The sequence below is a fragment of the Fistularia commersonii genome, chromosome 11 (assembly GCF_037954325.1).
Source record: "Fistularia commersonii isolate RoL2024-O1a breed Wild chromosome 11, RoL_Fcom_v1.0, whole genome shotgun sequence".
NCBI classification, from domain to species: Eukaryota; Metazoa; Chordata; class Actinopteri; order Syngnathiformes; family Fistulariidae; genus Fistularia; species Fistularia commersonii.
The window spans coordinates 15,798,431-15,820,573 of record NC_141294.1 but is presented as its reverse complement, the minus strand read 5'-3'; the positions used below and the strand labels follow the sequence as shown (position 1 = coordinate 15,820,573).

The window sequence follows — 22,143 nt, the reverse complement described above, 5'->3', positions numbered from 1 at the left end:
GAAAATAAAGACACGTAACGACGCATTTTCTGTTTTTCAGGGAAATGTGCAGATTCACATGATCTACAAATCTGGAGGGCAAGAGGGACTCCGTGATCTCCTCAAGGGTACCATAAGATTTCATTTTGTGTCTGAATTCCACACGTCCTCCTGGCACCAGCAGATATTGTGTGATCGCTATGGATAGACATGCTGGAATACTGATCACAGTGATTTTCTAGGTGACCTTCCGGAGCCACCTTTTCCCAGCCCACCTTTCCCGGGGTCGAAGGTCGTCCACAGGAGGCAGAAGAGACAGGTGCGATCCCTTTCTCGCCGAGTTACTGTTATGTCAGCAGGCTGCCGTTTGTTTCCTGCCTTCGTGTTTTCCCCCAACCTAAAGACAGTACAGTTTCTCAGCCCTCACACCGGCTCTCCATCTCTATCTTCTCCTCTTCCCCTCTTCATGAAATATTCATCCATGTTCTGTGGATAGAGAGCGTGCGGTGCCGCCTCTTCTCAGGCGCAGTCCCTCGTCTGCAGCTGTTGCCCTCTCTTCTGAGATCACATCTAGTTCCGTTTAGAGAGGTTCTGCGGGGTCGACGTGATGTGTCCCTTCTTCTCAGAGATGAGATGATGCTCTGACGTTGCTCTCCGCGCGCAAAAGCCCGTTCGGGAGGAGGAGCGCTGTCCGGATGATCACCGTGTTTGTGTTTCGGTGCTTCTCAGGCCTCTCGAGCGTCGAGGAGCGTCGAAGACGAGACCAAATACATCGAGCTGATGGTGATCAACGACCATCTCATGGTAGGCGATGAGCCCAGAGGAGGTCTCCACGCTGAAGCTCCTCCTGTGGGGTTTCATCTCGGTACTTGTTGTGACAGCATGGCGGCGCTCTGACCCGCTCCCCTGTGTGTCTCCTCCAGTACAAGAAGCACCGGCTGTCCGTCGGACACACCAACAACTACGCGAAATCCGTGGTCAATATGGCCGACATGGTGAGAACCGTATTGATCGTCTTGTTGGAAAGCTTTCCCGCCTCCTTTCCCGGCATCCGGGCGGCAGGACGCATCGCAGCGTCCTCTCCTTTCGGCCGCCGACCCGCTGCTCGGAGCCGGCGGAGCAACAAAGCTACCGCTTCTCCCTAGACAAACGTCCGGGTGTTTGGTTCTGAAACCCGAGCGGCGGCGGTAAGCTGAGAGGCCCTGCGCTGTGTCTCGCCGTTGGAGACGTTCACTCCAAGGGCGAAGGCCCTCTTTTGGAAACCTTCTCCGCCAGTGTTTGCGGAGACTCTTTTGTCACTCTCCGTTTCCCCTAGATTTTCAAGGAGCAGCTGAACACGCGTATTGTGCTAGTTGCCATGGAAACCTGGTCCGCCGACAACAAATTCAACATCGACGACGACCCCCTGGTGACCCTGAGGGAGTTCATGAAGTACCGAAAGGACTTCATCAAGGAGAAATGCGACTCCGTTCACCTCTTCTCGTGAGTCCAGACTCCGGGAGATGTTTTTCGTTTTTTTTTTTTTGTCTCGCCGTGGAACCTAACGGGACGTCGCTTTGTTTTTGTCTCCAACCAGGGGGAATCGTTTCCATAGCAGCTGGGGAGGAGCCTCCTACATGGGAGGGGTTTGCTCCCTCACCAAAGGAGGGGGGGTCAATGAGGTGACCTTTCGCCGACAACGGATTCGAAAGCTGGCCAGCTCTCCTTAGGACATAGATCAGAATAAAACCCGTCATAGGACAAGATTCAGTTCAAAGTATTTACTGTCATATGCACGGTGTGGAAACGTGTTGGAAACCGTGGAAACCGTACAATGAAATTCTTACTTTGCTTTCCAGGCTAGAAAAGTCTGCAAATAGTAATAATAGAAAGAATAAAAGATGATAGAATATGAAATATAAAGCAAATGCAAATGCCCTGTGCAGGGAACTGTGCACCGAAATGAAATGGCAGGAAGTAGGGTCTAAATAAAAATATTGCACGGATGAGCGTGGCAGTCCAGATGGAGGTGGAAGCGTCCTGGAAAAAAATATTTTGGTGATGCATGTAAGCAGCATCAGCGCCGTGCTGCATTCAAAGACATGTTTGCGTATTTGTGGCGGAACGAAGGACGCGATCTAGCATTTCTTTGTAAACTCCTGCACAGCTTGTCTCCTCCGTCCAGGTGTAACCCTCTGTCCCCTCGTCTCTTCATCAGTACGGGAAGACCGACGAGATGGCCATAACTCTGGCCCAGTCTCTGGGACAGAACATCGGCATCTTCTCTGACAAGAAGAGGATCCTCAGCGGTGCGTATGCCGTGTTTCTCTTACACATACACACACACACAGCAGCAGGATGTAACCGGCGTGTTTTGTCCGCAGGCGAATGCAAATGTGACGACCACTGGTCAGGCTGCATCATGGACGACGTTGGGTGAGTGAGCTGCATTTCTGTGGCAGGTGGTTTTCAAAAGCCCATCCATCTGACCCACAATGCACCTGCGGCTGAGCTTAACGCCACACGTTAAAAGACACCCGTCCAGAAAGGCCGGAGTACGTTGTACGTCCTTGAGGACGGTGAATAAACAGTTGTCAAGATGCAAGCGTTGCACGTAGAACACTGTAAAAATATGGCATTTACAAGAAAAACACACAGAAAAGAGCCCTGTTGTTACCATGCCAAAATAAGCTCAAGTAATTCATTTCTTATCATTTATAAATATAAAGAATTTTTTTATCAAGCATTGTTTTGTTAAATTAATGATCCGATCTTGTTTTGCCGAGTAGCTGCTGCAGTTCACCGTTCCACCACTAGGGGGCAGCACAGGTTTAGCTCACGTCAGCGGTTGTGCGTTATGTAACGGTTTGCGGTGCGCGCGTGTGTGCACGCACATCCGAAGCCAGCCTGTTTCACTGTTGTGCCACTGTGAGCTGTGTGTGTGTGTGTGTGTGTGTGTGTGTGTGTTGTCAATTCCCTTTTCTTAAATCCCTCTCCGGTTTCCCCTCTATCCCGAATGGGACAGCAGGTGAGCTGAAGCTTGGCTAGAACGTTGCTTGTGCGCCCCGAAACGTCTGGCTGCCTTGGACGGAAGGGCTTGTCAGTCACCACAACCTTTCCCTGTTGCCCCCCCCAGCTTCTGTCTGACCAATGATTGGACAGCATGCAGCCGCCTGTACTTTACCCCTTCCACCTTTCCCTGTCCTTCGTACACCGGCTGCATTTTGTCCCAATCATTTCAATGTTGTTTACTTTCCCGGCCAAAGCGCCGTGCCGATTAACCTCAGGAAAAAGAAACAATTCAACGGGCCGGTTCTTCTGTTGATGGAAGACGGCCCCCCGCGTCCCTCTCCCGGCCTCAGAAAGCGTTCATCTCGCCGGTTTGCCCACCAACAACCGATTGATACAGTCTGCAATGTCATTCCCAGTATTTGCCCTCCCCTGTCCCGTAACCCCGGCCCTCTAACACCCCGCCCCGTCTGCCGGGCTCCCGCGCTGACCTGGCTGCGAAGGCCCGAGGTCACGTGACAGAGGACAGGCGTCCCCCTCTTGTTTTTGGGAGGACGGGCGTCCCCGTCCTCTGTGGAAGGACCCCCAGACACGCTCTGTCGACATCAAGTCAATGGGATTTCAGACACCTGTATTCAATGTCACGTCCATCCGCGCTGGTTTTCTTGTTTGTTCAACCCCTCAGCGTCTGCATGCCCATCACTCTTAACACCACTAAACTATGCTCACACTGTTTCACCGGGTCTGCGTGTGTGTGTACATGAGTGTGTGTGTGTGTTAACCCGTTGTTGTGTACATTTCTACATGATGAGGCTGCGTCCGATAGCCACGATAATCCCGATTTCACAAAATCCATGGTTAGCCTGAAGTAAGGTCCAGTCAGGACCTACATTCATTTAGTTTACTTTCTATTAAAAGTAATAAGTCGCACAGACTTGGGGATTTTACGTTTCGCTTATTTTATCCGACCTGCCAAACCGTTTTCTTTGAATATTCGAATAAGAATTTTCAATCAATATTGAATTTAGAAACTCCTTATTTTTTCCTTTTGTTTATTTTTGTATGGATGATTACATACAAAATAATGTCGCTACATTTACATGAGTTACATGAGTTTAAAGTTGAAATAAAATTCCAAAAAAAATTTAATAATTTAAATTTAAATATGAAATATCTAAATTGCAATTTTCATTTTGTTACCAAGCGTCTCTAAATTCTGGATCCATGATTTTGGGTAGGGGAGCTCTGCCTGCCCACTAGGGGGCAGTATAGCATGTGAATGAATGGGAGTGACTGTTTTGTTTTAGGTGCTTATGAATACAGCCGTATTTACATTCTCCTAAAAAAAAAAAAAAAAAAAAAAAATCACCTTTTAATGTCTGAATTATTTTGTTCCACGTCCGTCAGCTTCCTCGTGACTCGCTCACCCATCCCGTCCGCCCTCGCTGCCATCGCCCCTCGGGGTCCAATCGGGGATCAACACTACAAGATTTTGACAAGAGTCGGCCCCTTGGCATCATTGTCAACCTTTTTAATGCAAATCCAACAAGGCTGAGCAATCAGTGCATATAGAAAAGTGCCAAAAGTATTGTAGTGTGTGTTGTCCACGGCTGAAGGTGCCATGTGTAAGTTCGCCCCTTTTTATGACGTCAAATGCATCCTTACGCTGTTTAGATATGTCCAGGAGTTAGCATGCTAACCCAGCCCTGACTAGCATAACGGCGGCCCAGAGTCTGTCCTTTTTTTCTGCTGCTCGAGTCCAGCAGGAGAAGATGGAGGCATAGCGCCGCCCGGAGGCCGTTTCCCGTAAGCGACGCACCAGCCTGGGAGAAGCCGTTCTAAGCTAATCCATAAGATATGAATCAACGTCTGCATTAGCATCGCAACACGAGCTTTTAGCCCTGCGGTATGCAGACGGGTCAGGATGAAATGCCGCTCCTGTTATTGATTCGTGGGCCATCCGTAGAATCTGGACTTCCAGTGATCTGCTGCCTTCCATCCTGGACTTCAGGATGCGTGTCAGGAACCCTTGCAGGACTCTGTAGCTGCCGCGACCTTGTGTTGAGGAGATGCGGCCATTCCGATTGGAGCGTTAGTGGATCACAGACGTGTAAAGTCTTTCTTGTTGTCCACACTCTGTTGTCGTTTCCGGTCTGGAGTTGGCGGTATGTTCTCGGACAAACGGCGAGCCTTTGTCGGGAGAGCCCGACTTCCAGCTGCCGATGAACAAATCTTACACATGGCACCGTCAGAGACCATCCCACCCCCGGCCATCCATCTCTGCAGGAGGCTTCCTTTCCTCGTGGTCGACGCGCCCCCTTCCGGTCTCTCCCACGTGGAGTCGGTTATTGCATCTTCTCACGTCCTCCCGGCCCCCGGGCTAGTGCCGCTCAGATTTGGCCAGACGGCTCCGGAACCGGGCCGAATATCGCAGACGTTGGCGTTTCCGCCCGTGGAGACGAACAAAGCGAGGGCGGCCCCTCAAAGGGTCCGAGGCTCGGCGATGATGCAATAAGTGCTGGGATTCGAACCGTCGACGGCGCTAAGGTTCGTGACCACACCTCGGAACCCGCCTCCATCCTTTGTCATCGGTCGAGTGTCTCAATCCTCAGCAATCACTGTGTGTCTGCCCCCTTGTTGTAGTAAGGAGCTCCTCCCGGCCGTGAGTATTCCTCACCTCCACCGTGTTCACGCTCCAGGGCGTCCAGTAGATCAGGACACCTGAGAACCTGCCTCTCTTCTCTCTGTACTCTGCACTTTCATGTAACGTAATCCACTACGTGGACCTGAGATAAGCTACTCCTATGGCTAGTGAATCTTTAGCGCCGGCTGCTAGCCGTCCGCTAGTTGTGTGAGCGTGCTTGCTGTAAGGCGTCGCCGTAGTAACGGCGTCCTATGCTGCGGTTGTGTTGAACAGCTTCTACCTGCCCAAGAGGTTCTCCAACTGCAACGTGGAGGAATACCACAACTTCCTGAACAGCGGCGGAGGAGTTTGCCTGTTCAACAAACCCCTGAAAGTGTGTACACACACACACACACGCACACACACACACATCTCTAGCGCCACATAGCAGTGTTAATATGTGCGTGTATATTTCCCTCAGCTGCTGGACCCCCCCATCTGTGGGAACGGCTTTGTGGAGGCCGGGGAGGACTGTGACTGCGGCAGCCCAGTGGTGAGTGACCTTCTGTGAGGGACAGCGACACCTTCCTGGACCTCCTGAGCGCCGTGTTGGCCAACTTCTCTCTGAGATCTTGGAGCAGAAGGACCTCAAGTTCTATGAAAATGTTACATAGAATTAAAATAAACTGATGACGTGAGCCGTAGGATGAGAACCTCCTGCAGCAGGCTGGTCTGCTAGTCTGAGGGCATCTAGACCGTTAAACAAGATGACATATCATCTGCTACTAACTCAGTGAAGGTCCCATGAAGTCAGAGGGGGAACTGGAGGACCACAGGTCCTGGAGCCTCCTGGAGGGAGATGTTGACGTGCAAACTGGTGTCCCTGTGTTGTGTCAGGAGTGTGCCAGAGAGGGCGACGACTGCTGCAACAAGTGCACCTTGACTCAAGGCTCCAAGTGCAGCGGAGGACTCTGCTGCAAAGGCTGCCAGGTACCAGCGCCTTCTTCTCCGCATCCTCCGTGTCCAGCATGAACGAGGGGATGGGTGGAAAGCTGAAGCTTGGAGCAGGAGGTCGGTTGCCGACGAAGGTCCGCAGGAACTCACTCCTTCCTCCCGTCCCTCCTCTGCTCACTGCTGCCGCAGATGGAGTTCATGGGGGTCGTGTGTCGAGACGCCGTGAACGACTGTGACATCCCGGAGAACTGCACCGGAAACTCCAGCCAGGTCAGAGCCAGAGCGCCGGAGCACCGCAGGAACACACACCTTCTCCAAAAGAACCACACCCACTGCGGCAACACACACACACACACACCTTCTCCGCAGTCTCCTGCAACTCTCTGAACTTTGTGTTTGGTTCCACAGTGTCCACCCAACCTGCACAAGATGGACGGCTACACTTGTGAGAAGGACCAGGTGAGATCCATCCATCCATCTATCTATCCATCTATCTATCCATCTATCTATCTATCTATCTATCTAGTCTTTCATTACAAACGTCCCCCTGTGGCCAGTGGTGGTATTACAACAACAACTTCAGTCGGCCTGAACTGATTGTTATAAACAGAATTTATAATAATGATAATAAAAATGATAACAATGATGATACTACCAGAGCCCTTCCAAGTTCATCTCAAATGTCCATGTCTGTCTCCAGGGTCGCTGCTTCAACGGCCGCTGCAAAACCAAAGACAAACAGTGCAAGTACATCTGGGGAGAGAGTAAGTGTGTGCCGTGTTGCGCAGCGGCTCGCCGAGCCTCGGACCGACCTCCGTCTCCGCTAAGGAGACCTTCCGGCTACGCGTGACGTCACGTCGCCGTGTTTCCCCCCCAGAGGCCACGGCGGCCGACAAGTTCTGCTACGAGAAGCTGAACATCGAGGGCACTGAGAAGGGCAACTGCGGGAAGGACAAGGACACCTGGATCCAGTGCAACAAGCAGTGAGACGATCCTCTGCAGGGGTTTTGGGGGGGCCGGGGGTCTCCTCCCGCGGGTCTTCATCTGGACCTCTGTTCCAGGGACGTGCACTGTGGCTACCTGCTGTGCTCCAACATCTCCCCGGCGCCGCGGCTCGGGGAGCTCCAAGGAGGGCTGACCTCCTTCTCCGTGGCTCGACACAGCGCCTCCCTGGACTGCAGGTGTGTGTGTCTGTGTGTGTGGGGTTAGACCAGGGGGAATCCTCCATGGTGATTCATGTGTGTGTGTGTGTGTGTGTGTGTGTCAGCGGTGCTCACGTGATGATCGACGGGGACACGGACCTGGGCTACGTGGAGGACGGGACGGCCTGCGGGACCGACCGCATCTGCTTCAACCACAGGTGTCTCCCCATCCAGCAGTTCAACTTCAGCACCTGCCCCGGGACCACCGACAAGACCATCTGCTCCGGAAACGGGGTGAGAACATCTGGACCTTCACGTGCAGGCACTCACGTGGAGAGAACACCATCTCGGAGTGCTGCAGCGACGTATGTGTGTGCGTGTGATGGTCTCCCCCAGGTGTGCAGCCACGAGCTGAAGTGTGTGTGCTACCTGGGCTGGGCGGGAGACGACTGCAACTCCACGTCTCCGTTCAGCTCCCTGATCGTCGGCCCGACCGCCGCCGTCTCGGGTAACGCCCGCCGCCCCTTTCTCACCCCCCCCCCCCCCCCCCCCGTCTTGTTCCCGCCCTATTCTCCAGCGCTCCATCCCACCCACCCACCCCCCCCTTTTCCCCCCTCCGACCCTCCTTCTTTCAGCACCCCCCACCCCATCTGTAACCGCTCACTTTCCGTTCACACTCGTTCTTTGTCGACAGGCCGTGTCTGACGCCGGGGCTCGAGGTCAGACTTGACTTCATCTTGTTGTTTTTTTGCCCCCTCTGCCCCACTTAGCTCTGACGCCGCTGCCTTCTCGGGTGACGGCAGTTTGATTGTTGCCCCCCCCCCCCCCCCCTTCCTCCACTGCCCTCGCTCGCTGTGTGTGTGTGTGTGTGGGTTGTTTTGTGCATCCGCTGCAGTGTGTTGTGCCCCCCCCCCCTTTTGAATTTCCTCCAAAAACCAGACAAACACCCAGCCGACACACAGCTGTCCCCCCTCCCCCGCTCCTCCTCAGGTATCACCAGCACCAACATCATCGTGGGGGCCATCGTGGGCTCCTTCCTCTTCCTGGCCCTGATCCTGGCTGTCACCGCCTGGTGCTACAAGTGGGTTCCTCCCGTCAAGCGTCCAACCTCCGACACACACACACACACACACACACTCACGGGACAGCCGAGAGAATAACGGAAACAGATGGTGTGAGGGTTGGGAGGCACTGACGAGCAAGCTCTGCTAGCGCTAACAGCTACATGCTAATAACATGATGCAGTCATAGGTTTAATATTCATAGTGGAGGCCTGGTGAGCATGGGGGGCTAGGCTAACGCTAACTCTCAGAAAGGAAGGTTACATGAGCATCTAGACGGAAACATCTAGACGTGGAGCAACGTGGGAAGGCGTCTGCCGGCTGCTACTGATCACACTTTTCATCTTCCTCACAGGAGCTACAAGCAGAGGTGCTACGTGGAGTCAGAGGTTCACCGCAGGTTCTGCCGGTGCGTCCGTCCCTGGGGCCTCCCCAGCCGTGTGTGTGTGTGTGTGTGTGTGTGTGTGTGTGTGTGTGTGTGTGTGTGTGTGTGTGTGTGTGTGTGTGTGTGTGTGTGTGTGTGTGTGTGTGTGTGTGTGCGTACGCATTTCAGGTATCTCAGGTGATCTCTCATGAAGGTTCAGGTACTTCAGCTGGATCTTGTAGATTCCTCTGCTCATTTCTGCTCAGCTGTCACAGCCATGGTTGCTATGACAACGATCTTTGAACTCTTTAAAATCGGTTGAAGCGGAGCCTGGTCTCCATGGAGACAGGACAAAGCGCAGTCCCACAGTGGTGAATACGCACCAACGTCCACGTGTCGCTTCCCAGGGACCACCGTCTGCCAGGTCGCCATAGCGAGACACACACACACACACACACACACACACTCACATCCAGACCGAACTGTATGCGTGTGTGTGTGTGTGTGTGTGCATTTCAGGTATCTAAGGTGACCTCTCAAAAACATTCAGGTACTTTTAGCTTGTTCTTCTGCTGCTGTTTACTGCTCGCCTCTCACAGCCGTCGTCGCCATGACGACGATCTTCGACCTCTGAATTGGGTTGAAGCTGAGCATGGTCTCCATGGAGACAGGACAAAGCACAGTCCCACAGTAGCGATTACGCACCAATGTCCACATCCGTGCGTCAGGTCCCCATCAGGACCGCCGTCTGCCAGGTCGCCAATGTGACACACACACTTACATCGAGACTGAACCATGTGTATGTGTGGTGTGTGTGTGTGTTTCCACGCCTGCAGGCAAATGCCACCGGGCGATTACGTCACAAAGCCCGGGGACGCAGACTCCTTCTACAGCGACCTGCCCCCAGGGGTCAGCACCAACTCGGGCTGCAGCTCCAAGAAGAGGTCAGCCTGCCTGTCCCACCTGCAGCTTTGCACCCTGTCCTTCACCCCCTCCATCCCATCCATTTCTCAGAACATCTCACTGTTTGGCTTCAGGTGTGCGCGCTCATCACCACCCACTCATTCTGTTGCTGCCAGTGTGTGTGTGTGTGTGTGTGTGTGTGTGTGTGTGTGTGTGTGTGTGTGTGTGTGTGTGTGTGTGTGTGTGTGTGTGTGTGTGTGTGCGCGCGCAGTCGCTGATATCAGAGCACCACGTCTGAACGCCACTGCTGGGACTTGAGGAGGTCAGAGGTCACAGCTCCATGGACCACGGCCATGATGAGTGTGTTCCCCCATATACACACACATGCAATAATTCCGTACCCATGAGGTCTGGAGCTCTGTGTGTGTGTGTGTGTGTGTGTGTGTGTGTGTGTGTGTGATAGGACTGGATAACCTGATGAACACACTCATGGCCTCATGGCTTGCAGTTTCACTCATCTGCTGCTGGGCATCCTCATCTCACCCTCGACCTCAATGGTCCTCTCATCGGCAACGTGTGTGGGTGTGGGTGTGTGTGTGTGTGTGTGTGTGTGTGTGTGTGTCCAGCATCAAACAGCAACCATTTACTAATCCCACCTCGTCCATGCAATTGGTGTGTGTGTGTGTGTGTGTGTGTGTGTGTGTGTGTGTGTGTGTGTGTGTGTGTGTGTGTGTGTGTGTGTGTGTGTGTGTGTAGGTCTAATGGACTCTCCCACTCCTGGAGTGAGAGGATCCCAGATGCCAAGCACATCTCTGACATCTGTGAGAATGGGAGGCCAAGGAGCAACTCATGGCAGGGTAACACCCACATACACACACTCACTCGCACACACACACTCCATGCTGGTGGCTGTGGGTCACTTTATGTTGTGTGTGTGTGTGTGTGTGTGTGTGTGTGTGTATCCCTGCAGGAAACCTGGGTGGAAACCGGCGGAAGCTGAAGGGGAAGAAGTTCCGTGCTCGTTCCAACTCCACAGAGTGAGTCCGCCGCCGCGATGAAGCGTTTCCATGGCAACGGAGGGCGAGGCTGTTCACCTGATGTGGTTCTTCACATCACACCCTCAAACAGAGCCTTCCGTGGTCTCCATGGTTACAGTAACATCCCTCCTCTGCCCCCCTCCCCACCGAACCTGCGTTACTGTGGTTACAGTAACATCCGTCCCTTGGACCCCCAAACATGCGTCTCCATGGTTACAGTAACTTCCCTCCCCTGGTCACCACCTTCAATGAATGAGCCCCCCCCGTAATTCCCCCCAACACACACACACACACACACACACAGTTTGCACTGGCTGCCCCCCCCTGCTCTGACAGTTCTGTGTATGTATGGGTGTGTGTGTGTGTGTGTGTGTGTGTCGGGGGGGGGGGGGGGGGGGGGTGTCTTAGCTGCACCTGATCTCATTCCAAGCATGCCCCCCTGCTTGGAATAGTGTGACTGCTCCCGTGATGCTCCTGGTTTCCATGGCGACCTCCCCCCATGGCTCCGCCTCCTCCCCCTCCATTGTGGAGTTGCATCTTGGTCTTCAGGAAGTGGTTGCTCTGCTCTCCTAAACTCTGTTCCTCTTCCTCCTCTCCTCCTCTCCTCCCCCCCACCACCACCACCGGCTTGTGTCTGGACATTCATCCTTTCATCCCTTTTTCATCTCTTCTTCTTTCCACTCCATCCCTTCTTCCTCTCCTATCTTCTTTGCCCCCCCCCTCCCCTCCACACAGGTATTTAACCCCAGACTTTTATGATGTAACTAAATGGGTAGAAGATGTGAATAGAAACACTCGAGGACCGTGCCCTAGGTATTTCCTCGGAGCTGCATGCCGTCCCCCCCCCCCCCCCCTCCTCGTCCCTCCCGCCCGCCCCCCCCTCGCTGCTTTGGCTCATAGTTTGAATCCCGAACCTCCTCGGAGACCAGGAAGTCGGAGAAGAGCAGCGAGGGGTTTTCCTGCAGGGTTTTTTTTTCCTCCCGGAGAGGCCCGGGTGTCGTCCGCTGCCTCCGCCTCCCTGGGTTTCAGCTGAAATCCGTTTGTCCTCTCCTTCGCGTCTTCTCCGCTGCTTCCCCCCTTTAGTTCCCCTCCTGTCTCTGCATGCCGGGGTCGCTTTCCACATTTCCACAACCTGACACATCAAATCCAACGCCCCAGGAGGTGCAGGGAAGCTGAGGGGGGACACAGTCAGTCCAGCTCTGAGAGAAGGTCGCCTTACTGAAACGAGGAAGATAATTCACCTGGTTTGCCCCCCCTCCATCTCCCCCGCCCCCCGCCGCCAGAATGGACCGGTCCACCCCCCCCCCCCCTGCCCAGCATGGACTGGTCCACCCCCCCCTGCACCCCCAGCATGGACTGTTCTGTTCTGCCCCCCCTCCCCCTGTCTGAGGAGGCTTCCTGTCTGGATCTTGTGTCTCCCTTGGGTCCCTCCGCCCATCCGGTCTTCTGTCCTACTTCCTGGAAACACACACACACACACACACACACACACACACACACACAGGTGTGTGTTTCCAGGAGATGCCCCCCACCCCGCTACCCCTTAAATCTGAGACGTACCGCTTTGTTTGTGAACTTCACCTCAGCTACCAAGGGCAGGGTGGAGGCTGAGGATGGATGTAGATGAGGATGAGGAAGAAGACGAGTTCACCCTTGAAGTTAGCCAACGTCAGCGTCCAGCTCGGCCTCCCGATCCTGGTCCCGATTGGCTCGTCCGCGTCCCGGTCCTTCCGGATGTTCTGACGGAGTCCTCTTCTTCTCCCGCAGGACGCTCTCCCCCGCCAAGTCCCCCACCTCCTCCACGGGATCCATCGCCTCCAGCCGGAGGTTCCCCTACCCCATGCCCCCCCTGCCCGACGACCAGAGGAAGGCCAACAGGCAGAGCGCCAGGGCAAGTACACACAAACACACTCTGACACACACACTACAACTAACACTAATAATAATACTAACTATATCTATAACATAATAATATCACTAAAAATAACTATATCCATAATTATAATAATAACACCAATAATAATAACTATATCCATAACAATAATAATTGTATAACACAAACAATAATAATAATTATATCAATATAACTAATGATAACACTCCTACTACTACTACTACTATGATAATAATCATCATAATAATAATAATAATTATATCAATATAACTAATAATAATGATAATAATAATAATATAATAAAACTAATGACAGTAACTAATAATAACCCCAGTGATGATGATGGTGAAAGTAACTATATCAGTAAGGCCAATAATTTTGTAATTGAAATTTTGATTATGATATGAATGTATAATGTAATGATAATAATTGTCAATGTCACGAATAATAACAATATCAATAACACTAATGACGATGATAACAGTAATTATGATATGATTATATTATATAAATAATAACAATAACTATCAGTGTCACTAATGATAACAATAATGATATCAATAACAATAATGATGATGATAGTAACTCTATCAATAACACTTATATCAGGAATGATGATGATAATAATAATAACTATCAAGATCACTAATAAGAACAGGTATTATGATTATGATAATAATAACTATGTCAATATCACTGATAATAATACTCATGATAATAATATTAATAATGGTAATGATGAAAACTGTGCAGTTTGGTGGCGCAGAGACCCTTCATTGTGATTCCATAGAAAGATAAATGTATAGTTGAGGTCAGTTAGCGATAAGCTAACCGCTTAGCCTCTTCTTCTGCCCTTCGCAAAGATAGAGATGGTAGTTGTGTTCTGATCCTCTGAGCAGAGGAAGAACCACGAAAGAGTAAATGAAAGTCTTCTTCTCCTCCTCTCCAGCTGTGGGAGACCTCGATATAGACGCTCTCCAGAGACCTTCTGGACGTTCATCCGTCTCCTTTTCTAGCGGAAAACACGAATGCAACAAACCTGACTCTGAAAACATGAGGAAGAGAGGGCCCCCCCCCACCCCGCCGGGGGAGTGACAGAGCGAAAGAGAGAGTGAATGAGTGAAAGGGTGAGAGGGTGAGAGGGTGAGTCTGACAGCCAGACGGAGGAAGCTGCTCCTCACCTGCTGGAGCTCCGACTGGTCCGAGCAGGTCACACCAAGAGTCTTGGACCCTTTACCCCGCTTCCCCCATTTTGCCCCTGCATACCTCCACCTTTACCCCCCTTTGAGCCACACACACACACACACACACACACACACACACACACACACACACACACACACACACACACACCCTTGCAGCTCGCCCCGTCCCTTGTCCGAGGTGTCCTGCCAGGGGGTGAAGGGCGGTGGTGTCAAGTCAATCTCAGCCTGACATCCTTGCATGACTGTGTTTCGCAGCAGCCGCCTTCTAAACCGTGGATGAAGCATGCGTGGAAAGGAGGGGGTCCCCCCCCCCCCCCCCGAACCCCTTGAACCCCCGAAACCCCCAAAAACCCGCCCCCTGCAAATCGACCCCCTCCTCAGCTGACTCTCCGGGTGTGTACATATGTAATGCAAAAAAAACAAACAAACAAACAAACAAACAAAAAAAAAAAAACGGGGCGCTTGTTCAGCCGTCCGCAGCCGGAGGTGAAGGTGACCCCCTCCACCCCTCCTCCGGTAAAGGCGCTGATTTTGTTTTTTAATTTTAATTTTTTTTACTGAATGTTTCGTGCTCACGACCAGACTTTGTGAAAACTGTAGTGTCCCTGCGCGTCCAGCAGGGGGCGCTAGCGCGGGTTCTTATGCGTCGCCATGGTGACGGCAGGCTTTTGACCGCCCCGGTTGCGCCGTTAGCTACGCCCTCCGAGGAGCAGCCTCTCCAGGTGGGGACGTGAAGATTCAAACATCTCATCGGAGGCGGTGGGGGGGGGAGTTCCTGCCTCCTCCTCCTCCCAGAACCCCAGAAGACGGTCTGGAACGAGAAGGTCGTGAACGGAGGTGCCGTTTTGCCCTGGAGGAGCGCAGGTTCCTCGCCTGGAACCCGGAAAGTTCCCCCGTCGGCGGGACCCGACCTCCCGAGGGTCTGGGCGGGGGTTTGCTCTGAACTCACCTGTGACGTCTGAGACATTCAGCCTTGTAGATGCTAACGCTCGCTGTACAGAGCTTGATGTTCCAGCCTGTGAAGACCAACAGCATGACAGCTTCAGCCGACCCTCTCCTGATGGGCTGCGGGGTTCGACCCGCCGCGGGAAACAAGCATGTCATTGATAAGGAATGTTTACCCTCAGCGCCCGGCGGACCTGCTGCCTGAAGGTCCTGATGCCCGAAGGTCCTGATGCCCGAAGGTCTTGATGCCCAAAGGTCCTGATGCCTGATGGTCCTGGGGCCTGATGGTTCTGCTGCCTGTAGGTACTGATGGTCTTGGGGCCTGGAGGTCCTGATGGTCCTGCTGCCGGAAGGTACTGACGGTCCTGGGGCCAGAAAGCACTGATGGTCCCGGTGCCAGAAGGTACCGATGGCCCTGGGGCCAGAAGGGACTGATGGTCCTGCTCCCTGAAGGTACCAACTGTCCCGCTTCCGGAAGGCACCGATGGTCCTGGGGCCAGAAGGTCCTGAAGGTACCGATGGTCCTCGGGCCAGAAGGTACTGAAGGTCCTGGGGCCTGATGGTCCTGGTGCTTGGCAGTTCTGAAGGTCCTGTTACCTGAAGGACCAGGGGCCTGAAGGTCCTAATGTTCCGAAGGTCCTGCTACCTGATGGTCCTGATGGTCCTGTTGCCTGAAAGTGCTAATGGTCCTGATGGTCCTGTTGCCTGAAGGTCCTGTTGCCTGAAGGTACTAATGGTTCTGATTCCTGGCGGTCCTGATGGTCCTGATGGTCCTGCTGCCTGAAGGTCCTGGTGGCTATGGCCCTGAGGTTCTGGATATTGAGCTTGTGCTTTAAATGAAGTCTATTTTAAGGTGGCTTATTTTTTTGGGAACCGAATCCAACCATACCCCCCCCCACACACACACACACACACACAAGCATTCCTTTGTACAGTAGGAGCTCCTCATCCAGCCTGGTTGGAACCGTCGTCTGGAGGTTCTCCATCTTCCCCTTCTTTGGCTCAGCTGTTGATTTTTGATTCATGTGAATGCATTAGGCTTATAGGAAGTACGGCCGCCATATTGGATTCATTGCTACTCGTATATTTTTACTAAGTAACTTTTTACCCTCGCAGTATTACATCATGTACAGCAGCATCAAGCAGTAATGAAGTGCTCTCTTGTAATCCTTGCGTACGAGATGATTCAAGATGGTTGGTTGCGTTCAGTCGGCGAACCCGTCCGTCCCTCGGGAGCCTGCGGCCGCCGTCCTTCGCTGTGGATTTCATAAATAAATCAAAAAAACACGATAAAAAAAGGAAACGAAGAAACAAACACCTTCCCGGACGGCTCTGTTGGAAAGAAATGGCAATCAGATCCCGCCGGGTCTTCATCTGGAGGTCTCCATCCTCCAGAAGGTCTACAGTTCCTGAAGGTGTCCATCCTCAAGCAGGTCTACATTTCCTGGAGGTCTCCATGCAATAGGAAGTCTTTGTACACCTGGAGGTCTCCAACCACCAGGAGATCTGCATTTCCTGGAGGTCTTTGTCCATGTGGAGATCTCCATCCTCGTGGAGGTCTCCATCCCCCAGCAGGTCTCCATTTCCTGGAGGTCTTTGTCCACCTGGGAGTCTCCATACACCAGGAGGTCTACAATTCCTGAAGGTCTCCAGCCCCCCAGCAGACCTCCATTTCCCGGAGTACTATGTCCACCTGGAGTTCTCCATCCACCAGGAGGTCTACATTTCCTTGAGGTCTACATGGTCTTTGTCCATCCGGGGGTCTCCATACACCAGGAGGTCTCCATCCTCCCGGAGATCTTTGTCTACCTGGAGGTCTCCATCCAACAGGAGGTCTACAGTTCCTGAAGGTCTCTAGCCCCCAGCAGGTCTCCATTTCCTGGAGGTCTTTGTCCACCTGGAGTTCTCCATCCTCCTGGAGGTCTTTATACACCTGGAGGTCTCCATCCACCAGGAGGTCTACATTTCCTGGAGGTCTTTGGCCACCTGGAGGTCTCCATCCTCAAGGAAATTTACACGTCCTTGAGGTCTCCATCCACCGGGGTCTCCATTTCCTGGAGGTCTCCGTGCACTAGGAGGTCTTTGTCCACCTGGAGGTCTCTATCTCCCAAGAGGTCTACAGTTCATGGAGGTCTTCATCCACCAGAAGCTCTACAACTCCAGGAGGTGTCTGTCCTCCAGGAGGTCCCCAGCCCTTGGTGGGCGGAGCTTCTCGTCCGGCCGTAGACTTGAATGTACGGGCGAACTGGAAGCAGCAACCACCTGCTGCCACCTCCAGCCAGCTCTTCGTCTCACACACCGGCTCGAGACCCCGGGGACCTCCAGCACACACACACACACACACACACACACACACACACACACACACACACACACACACACACACACACACACACACCTTCAATCAAACCCCGCAGTTTCTTTCGTTTGAATCTTCTCTCCCGAGAGCTGTAAAGACTGATGATGCCCCCCATGACCCCATCGTTCAGTATTGTAAAACATTTAATATAAAATAAAACTTTCATCAACACGCTCGTCACCCCGCTGGTCATTTTCTAGAACTTTCCAACACAGATTTGGAGGCTGAGGAAGAAGACGGATGCTCTTCTTCGGAGATCTTTCCGTGTTCCGCTGCTGAATCCTGGATTGGTGAAGCGTCGCTCATTAAATGCTGGACATTTTAATCTTTATCTGCCAATTAATTATTTCTTCGAGGTCGTTTTTCTTCTCAGGCAGAACATTTGATCCGGGATTGTTTTTTAAAAAAATATTATTTAATGTCTTCATTCTTAATTCTAAATATTACATTTGCTTTTTTTTTTTCTATATTTATAAGCGTGTTTTTTTTTGTTTTTTTTAACAGATTGGAAAATATTTTCCAGGACAGTGTGAACAAAAGCAAGCGCAGCAACAAGTTATAAACCGGTTGACTTTATTTCATTCCTACAGAGCGGACGAGCAGGAGCTCCCAAGAGCACGGTAAAGCGTGTATATGTATATGTGTGTGTGTGTGTGTGTGTGTGTCCTCCGACTCGTCCCTTTGCCATTCATTGTCCTTGTGATCCTGGAGCGCCATGAACGCGGCGCCTCAGCAGCTGCAGCCGCTCCCGGCAGACGGCGGCGTCCTCGGCGGCGGCGTCCTGGTCCAGGGAGCGGCGGATGCGGCTCTTCAGCCGGCTGATGCCGAGACCCGTGGCGGCCGAGACGGGAACCACCTGCCTGAAGGTCAAGGGCTTCTTCGGCATCATGTCGGCGGGCAACGTGTTGGAGAACTCTGCAGGATCGAGACGCGAAAACAGTGTGAGCATGTGAGGGTGGACGCTGTTTTTTTTAATTATTTAGAATTTTAATCACCCTAAAAGAAAAGCTAACTTTTAAGATAAGATAAGAACAACTTTATTTATCCCGAACACATTTATCCCGAAAACATGACAATAATAGATAATAGTAGGAAGGAAGGAGAATAAGAAATACAATATAAAGTGACAAAGTTAAGGCTATCAAGTGTTTTAAGGTCTTAAAAAGTACAAACATTTGAATATTCCCTTCGGCTGAAGGAAGAGGAATTAAAATTAATGCCCTTATGTGACCTAAACGCCCTCAGAGATCAGCGGTGATGAAAAGAAAGAAGTGCGACTGTAGGAATGATCTGTCAAAGATTTGAAAACACGCATGAAAGGGTTGAACGCCGTCCGCCATCTTGTTTGTAGTTCAGCGTTCATGAGCCGGCCGAACCCTCCGATAGGGTGATTCCGGACGGGAGGGTCCTCCTGTCTTGGTCTTTACCTTCTGGGTTCTGCAGCTGCTCCTGCAGCCGGGCCAGCTTCTCCTCGGCACCGGGAAGGTCCATCTTATTCACCACCAGCAAGGCGCCTTTGGTCAGCAGCTCCTCCTGGTACAACTCCAACTCCTGGACGAGGACGAACACGTCAGAAGACGGCACTCGGAGAAATAAACATTCACGAGGATTTTAGCTACTTCTGGGAGATGAGAGGTGAGAACAACTTTATTTATCCCAAAGGAAATTGTTGTGCCAGAGTTTCAAGTAAAAACATAACAGTAATAGATAATAGTAGAAAGGAGGAAGAATAAGAAATACAATGAAATATAAATTGTCTTAACTGTTAACTGTAACTACAAAGATTTTCGACGAGGAGGTTGTTTCTAAACAATCAATTTACTGAAGAGATCAACATGTAAATGATGATTGACCGGTGATCGGTGACAGAAAGGACACAAACGGAGCAGAACCCAGGAGGACGATGGTGATCACGCTCTCTCGGGTACCTGATCCAGAAGAATCACTGATCTCACCTTAGTGAGAAGCTGCACGGCCTCGAAGGCGGATCTGAACGGCGTTTTACTTGCCAGCTGAAAGCCGGTGACGTCCACCTGCGGATCCAAAAGTGACACCTGTCACCATTCGCGGGTCTTCCAACACACCTGGACTCACCTTGACGCCGGCTCGCGGCTCAACGGCGCCCCCTAGTGGCCACAGCCGGAACTGCGCGCAGAGCCTCACAGGTTATTCATTCAAGCTAAATTCCCCCCCGGGAATTGATTTCTAATTCAAAAGCTCCATCCCAGTGTCCTGGTGAGCCACGCACCACAAACAGCAGCTGCCGGGTCCTCTCCACGTGCTTCAGGAACTTGTGTCCCATGCCTTTGTTGAGATGCGCGCCCTCGATCAGGCCCGGGAGGTCGGCCACGGAGATCTACGGAGGAGAAACACCCGCGGATGGGAGGGGGCTGCTCGAAGACGCGACAATGAAGCAAGGACTCCACGACCGTACCTGCTTGTGGTCTTCGTACATCAGCGTCCCGATCTCCGGCTTCAGCGTGGTGACTGTCGAAGCACAGGGACTTTGAAACATCTCAGCTATTCTCTCTGGAGCTTTTTGTGGACGGCGTGTCCTTCACAAGTACTTACAGGCGTAGCTGGCGATCTGAGGGGTTGCGTTGGACATGGCGGTCAGGAGGGACGACTTCCCGGCGTTGGGGAACCTGGCGGGGGACACGACGTCGGGCGTTTACTGTCCGACTCCTTGCTGAAACACAGCGGCGGCTCCGGCGGACGGCCCTCACCCCACCAGGCCCAGGTCGGCGATCAGCTTCAGGTCCAGCCTGATCTGCTTCACCTGGCCCTTCCCGGGCAGGAAGGCGGAGAAGACGGACCCTCCGCGGCCTCCTCTGGCCACCAGCAGACGATCGCCCTCCGCATCCAGGTTCCCTTGAGGCCACAAGATACACGGCAAGTCAGCGAGGAGGTCTGAGAAGACGCCTGGCGCCGTAATGAGGTGGAGGCGATCCGTCCTGACGAAGAGCTTTATCAGGAAACATCATGCAGGCTGAGATGTGGAACTCACCTAAAACCCTGTTATCGTCGGTGGTGACGGTCACTCCGACGGGAGCCAGGACCTCCTGGTCTTTGCCCCGCTCTCCTTTCAGCGAGCGCACACTGGGGGACGAACGGGATCCGCGTCACAAACCGGGGACGGCGCGCCGACGCGGCCGACGGCGAGGCCTGACCTGCTGTTTGCTCCCGGTCCGCCCGCGAACCGTTTGTTGGGATGCTTGTCCTTCAGCCTCTTCAAGGTCATGTTCTTGGCGGCCACCACCCAGACGTCCCCGCCGTCCCCTCCGTGCCCGCCCAGTCGGGGGAGCCCCATCCCGCCGCTGCCGCCGCGCACGTACAAGCGCAGGTTGTCCACAAAGCTGCCATACTGCACGCAGGAAGTGACGTCAGACGGAGGTGACCTCAATTATAGCCGTTTGGTCTTATTTAATGCTGGCTTTTTTTTTTGTTTTTCTTGTTATTGACCATATCCTTGTAATCTAACAGAAGACCTGGAGAACTTTTATCCCCCTATTTTTCCCACTGATTCCAGATTTTGTCCTGAAACAGTCGTGTTTTATTAGTTTAACACAAAAAGACGAATGAATTAACTTAGGAGACTTCGCTAGGTGCAGTAGCAGGGCACAATGAGGGAAATACTGCAACGAGGCTCTGACCCTGCGTTTCCCTTCACTAGCCAGCACTCCTTTTAAACTCAGATTTTTTTTCTCATTTTTGATAAAATAGAGCGTCAACCCTGGTCACAGAGGTCCACTGAGACAAGAGGCTGCGCTATCAAGAGGACATACGGAGCTAAATGTTAGCTAGGTAACCAATGTCGCTATTTCGAGTGAATTAAAAGTACTGCTTTTAAGACACGGTGAATGCAATTAAATCCCGCGATCAGACTTACTTTTCGGAGGCAAATTCTGCTCAGATGAACCATCCTCGGTGACGTTTTCAGTCACGTCCCGTTCATGCTAACGGCTAGCCGGCGTGAGCTCCACGGGACCGCTACTACCGGTGACGAACCCACGTGACCAAACGGGCGCAGAGTGTGATTTACTGTTAGCGAGCTAACGGACTACGGAACCGAAAAACGATTTTAAGAGGCCTGGGTGACTGTGTGTTCGAATATGTGTTAAAAGGTTTAATTAAACCGGAGGTGGACATTTGTACATGGTTTGTTGGACCCACTGTCGCAGTGTTTACATTCTGACTACAACACGTGACCGCTGCTGGTGGTAGCGGTCCGTCGCTAGCTCGCTAGCTGGGCTGGACTGTTGCGTTCAAGAGCAAGAAGAAATATTGGAAATTAGAGTATTTGCGGATATTCCCCCTAAATAAGACATAGATTCCTCGTCACTTATAAAAACGGACTTAGTCGCGCCTTTTAGGTGTGTGTGTGTGCATTTTTTAGATAATTTACTCGTTAAAACTAGCAGTTATTATAACGTTCATGATGCCGTAAACATGACGCCCGTTTGCTAAGAATGTCAACAAATCCTCGTCTCTCCCACAAATCCTGGAAACACACGAACGCATCGTCAATGCTGCTTTCAAAGACCTGGTTCTTTTGCAATCCGTTTAATCTCAGAATTATTCCAAGAACGTAGAAAAAAAAAAAGATAAATTTAACACATAAAAATAAAAGATCTAAAAATTAGTGGTTGCTCCAGGTGGAAATAGAGAAATCGGTGATGTTTGAAATGT

The 22,143-nt window shown here is 52.0% G+C and overlaps 2 protein-coding genes across 5 annotated transcripts in view; one reads left to right on the top strand and one right to left on the bottom strand.

Moving 5' to 3' along the window:
• adam22 (ADAM metallopeptidase domain 22) overlaps positions 1 to 17,625 on the top strand; it is a 40,454-nt gene extending 22,829 nt beyond the window's left edge. Inside the window, exons 7-32 of one of the 4 annotated variants that reach the window (XM_086155292.1) lie at positions 41 to 107; positions 222 to 298; positions 709 to 783; positions 903 to 974; positions 1,295 to 1,461; positions 1,556 to 1,640; positions 2,177 to 2,267; positions 2,343 to 2,394; positions 5,885 to 5,984; positions 6,072 to 6,143; positions 6,488 to 6,580; positions 6,734 to 6,814; positions 6,953 to 7,003; positions 7,245 to 7,308; positions 7,422 to 7,527; positions 7,606 to 7,725; positions 7,812 to 7,980; positions 8,083 to 8,194; positions 8,677 to 8,767; positions 9,103 to 9,156; positions 9,948 to 10,055; positions 10,771 to 10,871; positions 10,985 to 11,051; positions 11,787 to 11,864; positions 12,819 to 12,942; positions 13,895 to 17,625. In XM_086155292.1, coding sequence (XP_086011418.1) covers positions 41 to 107; positions 222 to 298; positions 709 to 783; positions 903 to 974; positions 1,295 to 1,461; positions 1,556 to 1,640; positions 2,177 to 2,267; positions 2,343 to 2,394; positions 5,885 to 5,984; positions 6,072 to 6,143; positions 6,488 to 6,580; positions 6,734 to 6,814; positions 6,953 to 7,003; positions 7,245 to 7,308; positions 7,422 to 7,527; positions 7,606 to 7,725; positions 7,812 to 7,980; positions 8,083 to 8,194; positions 8,677 to 8,767; positions 9,103 to 9,156; positions 9,948 to 10,055; positions 10,771 to 10,871; positions 10,985 to 11,051; positions 11,787 to 11,864; positions 12,819 to 12,942; positions 13,895 to 13,915 — 2,298 coding nt within the window. In that variant the 3' untranslated portion in view covers positions 13,916 to 17,625. Of the gene's footprint in view, positions 1 to 40; positions 108 to 221; positions 299 to 708; positions 784 to 902; positions 975 to 1,294; positions 1,462 to 1,555; positions 1,641 to 2,176; positions 2,268 to 2,342; positions 2,395 to 5,884; positions 5,985 to 6,071; positions 6,144 to 6,487; positions 6,581 to 6,733; positions 6,815 to 6,952; positions 7,004 to 7,244; positions 7,309 to 7,421; positions 7,528 to 7,605; positions 7,726 to 7,811; positions 7,981 to 8,082; positions 8,195 to 8,676; positions 8,768 to 9,102; positions 9,157 to 9,947; positions 10,149 to 10,770; positions 10,872 to 10,984; positions 11,052 to 11,786; positions 11,865 to 12,818; positions 12,943 to 13,894 lie in introns of all 4 variants that reach the window. The other 3 variants (XM_086155290.1, XM_086155293.1, XM_086155291.1) reach the window with 3 other exon arrangements.
• A 385-nt stretch (positions 17,626 to 18,010) lies between these two features.
• gtpbp10 (GTP-binding protein 10 (putative)) lies at positions 18,011 to 21,487 on the bottom strand. The gene is made up of 10 exons (XM_086155297.1): positions 21,344 to 21,487; positions 20,625 to 20,818; positions 20,462 to 20,553; positions 20,181 to 20,325; positions 20,026 to 20,099; positions 19,889 to 19,941; positions 19,703 to 19,810; positions 19,410 to 19,487; positions 18,882 to 19,005; positions 18,011 to 18,369 (listed from the first exon to the last, which is right to left on the bottom strand). The coding sequence occupies exons 1-10, from the start codon at positions 21,374 to 21,376 to the stop codon at positions 18,143 to 18,145; spliced, it is 1,128 nt and encodes a 375-aa protein (XP_086011423.1). The 5' UTR covers positions 21,377 to 21,487; the 3' UTR covers positions 18,011 to 18,142.
• Between the last annotated feature and the right edge of the window lie 656 nt (positions 21,488 to 22,143).